The sequence below is a fragment of the Bos indicus x Bos taurus genome, chromosome 21 (assembly GCF_003369695.1).
Source record: "Bos indicus x Bos taurus breed Angus x Brahman F1 hybrid chromosome 21, Bos_hybrid_MaternalHap_v2.0, whole genome shotgun sequence".
Classification (NCBI taxonomy): domain Eukaryota; kingdom Metazoa; phylum Chordata; class Mammalia; order Artiodactyla; family Bovidae; genus Bos; species Bos indicus x Bos taurus.
Window position 1 is genome coordinate 47,927,970 of NC_040096.1, and position 9,809 is coordinate 47,937,778.

The following is a 9,809-nucleotide window of genomic DNA, read 5'->3' on the forward strand; positions in this document are numbered from 1 at the left end:
ATGTTCACAGCTGTTAGCCTGCAGCCTTTATGTCTTAAGACAGCATGTCTGGATTTAGTATCCTTGACTCACTTTTTCTTTCCTTGAATGTCTTGTGTCTTTCACTATTTTTTGGTGTTATATATGTTGGTACCTAAAGTCTGATGCAAACCTGATTTTTGTTGTCGATGACTTTTTTTTGTCAGAATCACCAAAGTTTTTTTTGTTTTTATAAATGAAAAGTTTTACTCAAGTATTTGTTAGAATTGACCTTTTGGGGTCAAGTTGTAAGTACAGAGTATGCATTTTCAATATTTAGATTCCAGAAAATTTGTTGAATTCAGTGTAAGAATTTTTCTGTTTCACTATTTTGATTTTCTTCAATGGCAGTGAATACCAATTATTATAAATGGGATGCTTTTGACTTCTATATGCTAGTTATTTTTTTTCAAGCAATTTTTAATCTCTTAATTTCTGTTTCATTTTCTTTTGCATCTCTCTCCTAAATCTTTGGGCTTTCCTGATGGCTCAGACAGTAAAGAATCTGCCTGCAACCTGGGAGACTTAGGTTCTATCCCTGGGTTGGGAAGATCCCCTGGAGGAGGGCATGGCAACCCACTCCAGTATTCTTGCCTGGAGAATTCCATGGACAGAGGAGCCTGGTGGGTTACAGTCTATGGAGTCGCAAAGAGTCGGACACAACTGATCGACTAACACTTTCTAAATCTTTACTGTGTTTTCTATTTGTTATTCCCTTGTGGACCTTACAATTCAGGTTTCTTTAAAATTCTTTTCTATGCCATTTCCATGACATATCTTCCTGGCCACCTCTTTTTAAAGATAGATTATTTATTTATTTAATTAAAAAAATTAAATGCAATTTCTTACCAGTTTTTTCTAGTTCATTTTATAATGTTATAATTTTTATCTACAGTGTAGCAATACTTTTTTTCTGGTCACTTTTATTTTATTTCTGAAAATCTGTTAATTTTTTATCTTTGGTTTTTGCAGTGAAGGCAGGCAAATTACTTTTCTGTTAGTTACATTTGAGTGAGATAATTTTTTTCTCCTGGACTAAAAGCAGAGATTCCTGTGGGAAACCGGGTGATGGTCCATGGTAACTTTCTGAGTTGAGCTACCTCTGACGCTATTGCAAAGGACTTTACAGTCTGTTCTATTTAGCGTAGCCTGGTTTGGGAAGACTTTTATCACAAGCTCTGTGTTTCTCAGAACTTCTCACAGTCCTTGCTTCTAAGATAACATACTCATCTTAAAAAGTTGTTTTTATTGCTTGCATTTTCTGAGATCTATAACCTCTGTATTCTCCTCTACCACTCGATATTGTGACCATACCCCTTAAAAGTGATCTTTGGGACACCTTTATCTACTGAGAGGCTACAGTCCTTTGCATTTTGCTGGAAAAGTTGAGCAAGTACTTCCTGATTCCACTTAGCTCTTCATTCTTTTAATCTCCTTATGTTTATAATGTACCTGCCATCTGCTAGGAGTTAATGAAGACCCTGAGGATACAGAGCTAAACGAGACAAGGAAGACTTCTTTTATGATGTAGTTTACATTTTATTGGAGGAAGAAATAGAAAATAATATAATATTAGTAGTGTGATAAACATCTAATACCACCTCATGTAAGCAGTGCTATATCAGTATTAACATGTGTGTGGGACTATAGAAGTTTACCTGGGTGGATAATGTAGGTGGAGAGAAGGGGTTTAAGGAGCAAGCTCTGGGGCAACATCAGTGTTTAGAAGTGAGGCAGAGAGGAGATGCCAGAGAGTAGACTGAAGAAGGGAATATCCAGCCAGGATGATGGGAAGAAAAACAGGAGAACACATATCACCTCAAGAATAAAGTGCTTTAAGAAATGTGTCCTGTGTCAAATGCTGCTGAGAAGTCCAGGAAAGACGATGGAGAGAATCCTTGATGACTTTGGGAAGAACATCATTGGAATAGCAATGGCACCAGAGCCTTAAGTGGAAAGGGTTTTGGAGAAAATGTGAGGTGAAGAATTAGACAGTTCAACTAGTTGAAGAAATTCTCCTGTGAAGAGAAGTAGTGAAATGGGGTGATGGGTGGAGTGGAGTAAGGTGTTGCTATTTTTAATTTTTTTAAATATGAGGGATATTGATTCATGCTCCTATGTTAATGAAAGAATATGGTGGAAAAGGAGAAATTGTTGGTGCAGGAGAGAGTGATAGGGATAATTAGGATCAAAATCTTTCAGAATTTGATGGGTCTAAAGTTTGGAAGTTCCGGGGTGGGCTTTGAAGAGAGCAGGTCACACTATCCATTATGTCGTGAAGGAACGCACAGAGTACAAAAGAGAGTACCGCTGCTGTAGATGGATAGTTTTTTTTTTTAATTGCTTTTTAATTTGATTGCACTAGATTTTTGTTGCTTTGTGCAGGCTTTCTCTGGTTTCGGTGTTCAGTTCAGTCGCTCAGTCATGTCCGACTCTTTGTGAACCCGTGGACTGCAGCACGCCAGGCCTCCCTGTCTATCACCAACTCCCGGAGTCCACCCAAACCCATGACCATCGAGTCGGTGATGCCATCCAACCGTCTCATCCTCTGTCGTCCCCTTCTCCTCCTGCCTTCAATCTTTCCCAGCATCAGAGTCTTTTCAAATGAGTCATTTCTTCACATCAGGTGGCCAAAGTATTGGAGTTTCAGCTTCAGCATCAGTCCTTCCAATGACTGTTCAGGACTGATTTCCTTTAGGATGGACTGGTTGGATCTCCTTGCAGTCCAAGGGACTCTCAAGAGTCTTCTCCAACACCACAGTTCAAAGGTACCAATTCTTCGGTGCTCAGCTAGTTGCGGTGAATGGGGGCAGATCCTCATTGTGGTTCGCAGGCTTCTCGCTGCGGTGGCTTCTCTTGTTTCGGAGCGTGGGCTCTAGGCGTGGGGGCTTCAGGAGTTGTGGCACATGGGCTCCATAGTTGTGGCTCACTGGCCCTAGAGCACAGGCTCAGTGGTTGTGGCACACAATTTTAGGTTCTCCTCGGCATGTGGAGTCTTCTCAGACCAGTGATGGAACCCGTGCCCACTGTCTTGGCAGGTGGATTCTTATCCACTGCACCACCAGGGAAGTCTGATAGGTAGATTTTGATAGTAGGCATTTCTGTTTATTGATTATAGTTTTTCCATTAGATATGAGTATCATTTACCAGTTAAGAGTGAGGATGGATAGGCAAAAAGGGGGACGTGTGGCTAGGAGTTTTGAAGAGGAAAGAGAACATGTGAAATAATTGTTCTAGAGAGTGGTAGTGTGAACATGCCAGGGAAGTATAGCAGGACTACCAGACAACTTTAAGTTCTCATTTGAAGTTTGTGGTTAAATTTAAAGTGAGATCTTGACTATACTGCTTTGTATATAATTCTTTCTATACAAATTCAGTATGGCTTTGTGTCACTCCACAACCATTTCTCTGAGTTAGTCTCTTATCTCCTCCTTCCAGGAAAGCTCTTTAATGCCTGGAATCACACTCCTGTCTCTTCCCCTATATTTCCTTACTCAGAAAGCACATCCATACCCATGGCTTATGCTGCATGTCAGCCTCTACCTTTCTTCTGAGCTCCTAACCCATACTTATCAGTTGCTAAAACAGGATGCTTTATAAGTGCGTTAGACTCAAAACGGAATTAATCTCTGTATCTTCTACACCCCTTCCAGCTCTTCTTCCTAGAAACCCTGTCTCAAACTCAAGATGTCATTCCTTAGAGTCACCTGAGTAAAAATATTGCATCAATCATGATTTTTCTTCCTCAGCTTCCTCTAATCAGTCATCTAATTCTGTCAGTTTTGCTTCTTAGTTTTTTCTCACACATGCCATTTCCATTCTATTTCTACTGCAATTGCCTTCATTCTTTCCCGAGTTAGATCAGTTGGCTTGCTGACCCCTATGATGAGGCTGGCTGACTTCAGAGGTGAAGTTAGATTCTGGGACAGAGAATTATCAAAGATATTATTGTGTAAAGCGTGAATGAGATCATCATAGCTCAGACCTCAGATAGCTGGGAGTCTAATGTCTTCCAAGGCTGACGGTCAGGGTAAGTTACCTTAAACTTTGTCAAGCTCAGACTACTCTCCAGCTGGGTTTTGGCAATGTTTCTGTGTGCTAGAGAGTTAGTTAAGACACACACAATGCCCAGGGCAATTTTCTGTTTCCATAACTGCTTGTGGTCCACGTGAGAAGGAAACTCTCACATTTTAAGCTTATTTGTCCCTAATAACTCTATGGATATCATGTATAAGACTGTTTGGTTAGATCTAAAGTGTAGTTTGAATTTTGATCATACTTAAAAAGTATGGCTCTTTTTTCTTCAAACTAGGGGCACATCAGCTGGGCAAATATGTGATCTAAAATATAGTCTGTCCTCTGTCTTGATAGACTGGATACCTGGGCTTTATAGTGCATGCTCTCTTCAGAGACAGCAGACTTGGAGAGTGGTTTATTCAGCTATTTCTGTATGCTCTGTGTTTTTTTTTTTTTGTGGAGAAAATTCTTCTATTTGCTGTACACCCTCCTCCCCGTTTTATTTCTGACTATGGATGGAAGATTTAGGGCCAGGAGGAAGGGTCTTCAATAAACCAAATAATCTCTAGAGGGTTAAGACATGTATGTGTTCTGGCTTCTTTTGTGATTAGTTAGTAGCTTAATGGTTTTAAACCCCATTTGGATGCATCATGAACTACAGGTGACTTTTCAATAATAACTGAGTCAGTCTTCTAATTAATTACAAGTATGAGGGAACTTACAGGTATGGTTCTGAACGAATTTTAGATTTAGGGATAGAGTCTATTGAAATTCTAGAAACACAATTTGAATCAGAAAGCATCTGCTGCCGAGTCGATTCAGTCATGTCCGACTCTGCGCGACCCCATAGACAGCAGCCCACCAGGCTCCCCTGTCCCTGGGATTCTCCAGGCAAGAACACTGGAGTGGGTTGCTATTTCCTTCTCCAATGCATGAAAGTGAGAAGTGAAAGTGAAGTCGATTCGTCATGTCTGACTCAGTGATCCCGTGGACTGCAGCCTACCAGGCTCCTCTGTCCATGGGATTTTCCATGCAAGAGTACTGGAGTGGGTCACCATCGCCTTCTCCAAGAAAGCATCTAGAAGCTAGTAAATAAGTTCTAGCCTCCCAGGTGGCACTAGTGGTAAAGAACCCTCCTGCCAGTGCAGGAGACAGAAGAGAAGTAGGTTCAGTCCCTGGATCAGGAAAATCTCTGGAGAAGGAAATGGCAGCCCACTCCAGTATTCTTGCCTGGAGAATCCCATGAACAGGAGCCTGACAGGTTACAGTCCATGGGGTCACAAAGAGTTGGACATGACTGAAGTGACTTCAGTCAATCCTAAAGGAAATCAGTCCTGAATATTCATTGGAAGGACTGATGCTGAAGCTCTAATACTTTGGCCACCTGATGTGAAGAACTGACTCATTGGAAAAGACCCTGATGCTGGGAAAGATTGAAGGCAGGAGGAGAAGGGCACGATAGAGGATGAGATGATTGGATGACATTACCAACTCGATGGACGTGAGTTTGAGCAAGCTCTGGGAGTTGGTGATGGACAGGGAAGCCTGGTGTGCTGTAGTCCATGAGGTTGCAAAGAGGCGGACATGACTGATTGACTTATCATGTACACACACGTGCATGAGGAAATTAGACCCGTTGTTAAATCAAGGCCATCCATTGTGGTAGGCATCTTTGTTCTCTAACTACTCCATGGGTGATAATACTCCTGTTCTTCTAGTAACCTCGTTAAATATATAGGCTTTCATTTCCTAAGTAGTATATATTTAAAGCTGTAATAGAAAGTTACATTGTTCACAGTTAGCCATACTATAGTGTTTTACTAAGTTCATTTATTTTAGCTGAGGTGGGTGTTAGCTTCTACCTGATTGAAGTCATCCTTTTGTGATTTTGAATTGTGTAGTTTTTATTGAGGACTTATTGGTTAGTTAAAATGAAACTTAAATTACTTTTTGAAGGAAGTCTTGGCCCTGCTTTGAGTCATTCCCTTGCCTCATTTGTAATGACTGCGAGTCCAGCCTCCTGTTCAGGAGTGAATTCTTTGAGCTTTTCACAGAGGAATGTCAATTCTGCTGCCTTTTTAAGGGATCCTTAAATTGCACTTAGCCACAGCACAGAACAGCTCCCATTCTGGGATGAGATGGATTACACAGTCTTGATCTAATTGCTTCTCAAAAGTCACAAACAGTAAAATTCATGGTGTATTGCTTGAGGGCTATGATCTCTCCATTTGCAGATACTGGCAAAAAATAAAGATGTATCAGTATAACTGAGTCTTTATTATATTCTACATATTGTTCTCAGTACTTTACCTGTTAGCTCACTTAGCTGTCATAGCAGCACTGAAAGTAGAGTTTGATTTTTTTGCTTCCATCGAGTCAGAGTGTTTTAGCTACTCACCTGAGGGCGTGGAGCTAATATGTGGTGGAGCCTGGACGTCTGGCCCTGAGGTCTGGGCTCCTGGGCACCGCACTCCCAGTGCTCCACTTCACCCACAGTGGAAGTGAACTGAGAACAAATCCCTGGGAAATAGAAAGAAAAATAGTCCAATAAAGAAGACTGATAGACAATGATCAGAGAGGTAGGAGAAAAACTAGGGAGACTCCCTGTTTCAAGGACAAAGAGAGTTTTAAGGGGGAAGGAGAGACCAAGGGCATCTGTGCCACAGAAACGCTGTGGAAGGAAAGGTCTAGAAAATGTCTGCTGGACTTGACAACACCCTTAGCCTTACCAAAAACTGACCTCGTGGAAAGAGGGAGATAGATAGAAGCCAGACTGTGGTGTGCTGGGGGAAAATTGAGTGGTAAAGGAATTGGATTCAGCAAGCTGTATTGTTAAAAATAGCTTTTCCTAATTTAGGGAGGTTTCAAACTCCTTTGAATTCAAATTCAAAGGAGTCAAATTTTTATCCATTCTGTAACTAGAGAAGAGATTCCTACCTTGAGTAGCAGCATGTCTAATCAGCATCTCAAGCTATTTTTGGTGAAAGAGCAGTTTTTAAGATTTTTCTAACTTACTTCAGACCCCAACACCGGTCTATGGACCACACTTTGCAGGGTCCTTTCCAGCTTGAGAATTTGTTGCGAAGCATCTGGAATCTTGGATCTTCTTGAAAAGCTGATTTTTATCTTCTTTCTTCTTTCCTTATAGCTTTTCATAGTATAACTGTGTTTTTAAACCTTTTTGGTATGGTTTAGAATTTTATTTTCAAAGTTCACTTCTCTCTTTAGCCCTTACTCTGCTTTTATATGAAAAGTGTTAGTTTTCTAACTTATGTTTTATTTTCCTGTTGTGGCCTTTTTTCCTAACTTATAGTGTTGTACAGGGATATGGGATTTGTGTGTGTGTGTGGCGGGGGTGGGGTGGGGGTGGGGGCATAGACAGCAGGGGGAGGTGGTAGGAGAACATTTCGCTTCAGCAGAGAGGAGTATTTTATCTCTGATGCTATCTAAAACTGCTGACGCAGGATGATAACACAAAGCAGACCAACTATTGGTTGGTTTTATTATCATCTTTTACATTCTCTGCAAATACTGTACCTTCTTATCATCTGTATCTGATACAGATGGCCTGAGTTTTATAATAAAAGTATTTCAAATTGCTGTATAGCTGCCAGTTAAAATATATTCAGATTGTCATTATCTTCGCATTTCTATAGGCTAGTGACTACTTCTCAAAGGCTTTAAAGTTTGATCCAGAAAATGAATGTGCTACCATGAATCGAGCTATTGCAAATACAGTATTAAAGAGATATGAAGAAGCAAAAGAAGATTTTGCATATGTAGTTGAAAGCTGTCCATTGTGGGCTGCAGTATATTTTAACAGAGCATACTTCTACTGTTGTTTAAAGCAATATGAACTGGCTGAAGAAGACCTAAGTAAAGGTATAGTTTTTTTGGTAATTTTTTGAGTAAGATTACAATGTTTGAATTGTTTTTAGATGACAAAAGAAGAAAGACATCAGGTCTATTTGCTTAGATAAATTTACATTAGAATTAATGGTTTTATATATCTTATCTTTAATGTAATCAATATAGATTTGTTTATATAATAACTTACAGCATTGGTATGCTAAAATGTAGAAAATTATTAGGGAAACCATACACAAATATTGCTCGACTTTCAAAAAAGACATTGTACTGTGTTTCCCGAGTTAATTTTCTTAGAAAGATTCAAATGTAACTAAATAATGTACATATGAGGAAAAATGTTTTCAAATAGGTAATACTAAAGTGTTATTTTATTTTTCTATTATATACTATTATTTACTAATAATAACTTATAGTAATAATAAGGTGTTATTATAATTTATTATAAAATTTGTATTTAAAAAATGAGTCTTTTTGAGTGCTCACGTAAAAGATACCTTGAAAAATTTTTTTCTTTTACAGCTTTGTCTTTGAAACCTAATGATGCTCTAATATATAATCTTAGAGCAGAAGTTCGTGGTAAGATAGGTCTGATTGAAGAAGCTATGGCCGACTATAACAAAGCACTTGATCTTCAAGAACATGCCTCGGTGGTATGAGTACATAGACCATGGATTCTATAGCAATTTACACAGTTCTTCTTCCAGAAACTGAAGCCTGTTTGTTGCTTTTAAAAAAAGTTTTCACTATCTTCATTGTTGTATTCCTTGTGTTAGTCTTTTATATAATCCTTTGATACATTTTAACATCTTCTTTATACATTAATTATAAAACTTTTAGATCATTTTCTGCAGATTTGTAACAACTCAAAAATGAATTTTTTTCACAAGATTAGAATTTAAATGAGAATGTTTCTCAAGGGCCCTAGAAATACAAAATATTTTCTTTAAAGTAAAATAATTCCTTTAAAAATAATAGTGCATGATTTTAGAAAAAGGATCATGGACCTTTTCATCAGTACCTAGATGTATTCAACAATATCCAGATTAAAAAAAATAGAGAGCTGATGCCTATAAAGAAATTAAAGTCAAGCACATTTCCTTTGTCCTCCTTTGAACAATATCTGCACAGGTCTGAATTCTTCCTAGTACGTATGTTGTTCAACACATAAACATGTTTCTCTTTTTCATGTAGCCTCCCTCCCAGGACAGCGCCTATGAAGATTTTGAGCATCCGCCTCTTTAATGCAAATTTTATAAACATATATAAAAATCTGTATATACTTATAATTAGTGCATCATACAATTTGACAAGAATACATTAAAACAGCTGCTGCTGCTGCTAAGTAACTTCAGTCGTGTCCAACTCTGTGCGACCCCACAGACAGCAGCCCACCAGGCTCCCCCAACCCTGGGATTCTCCAGGCAAGAACATGGGAGTGGATTGCCATTTCCTTGTCCAATGCATGAAAGTGAAATTGAAGTCGCTTAGTCGTGTCTGACTCTTCGTGACCCCATGGACTGCAGCCTACCAGGCTCCTCCATCCATGGGATTTTCCAGGCAAGAGTACTGGAGTGGGTTGCCATTGCCTTCTCCTTAAAACAGCTAAAAATTCTTAATAGAATGTTTCTTTAGTGAAGCAGAGAACCCTTTTCCTTTACCTCACTGGTAGTAACAGTTTCCTGACTTATACACTCCTCTGGATTTGCTCCGCTCAGTTTATTTTCCTTCTGTGTCTCATTCTTCCAGTACATCTCCAGCTCCTCAGAGACTTGTTTTCACTGTGATGAGACTTTATGGCAAAAAAACACCCCCATAGACTCAGTTGCCTTTGTTTTCCATTTGAGGTACCAGAGTTTCACAGTAGAAAGTCGATTTTAAGTCAGAAGCCACTGTGAGGCTGCTTC

At 39.2% G+C, this 9,809-nt stretch overlaps 1 protein-coding gene across 1 annotated transcript in view; it reads left to right on the forward strand.

Annotated features, from left to right (window-relative positions):
- Positions 1-8,657, forward strand: part of TTC6 (tetratricopeptide repeat domain 6) — a 186,172-nt gene extending 177,515 nt beyond the window's left edge. The window contains exons 30-31 of the mRNA XM_027521191.1: positions 7,692-7,917; positions 8,425-8,657. Coding sequence (XP_027376992.1) covers positions 7,692-7,917; positions 8,425-8,561 — 363 coding nt within the window. The 3' untranslated portion in view covers positions 8,562-8,657. The remainder of the gene's footprint in view (positions 1-7,691; positions 7,918-8,424) is intronic.
- Positions 8,658-9,809: the final 1,152 nt, after the last annotated feature.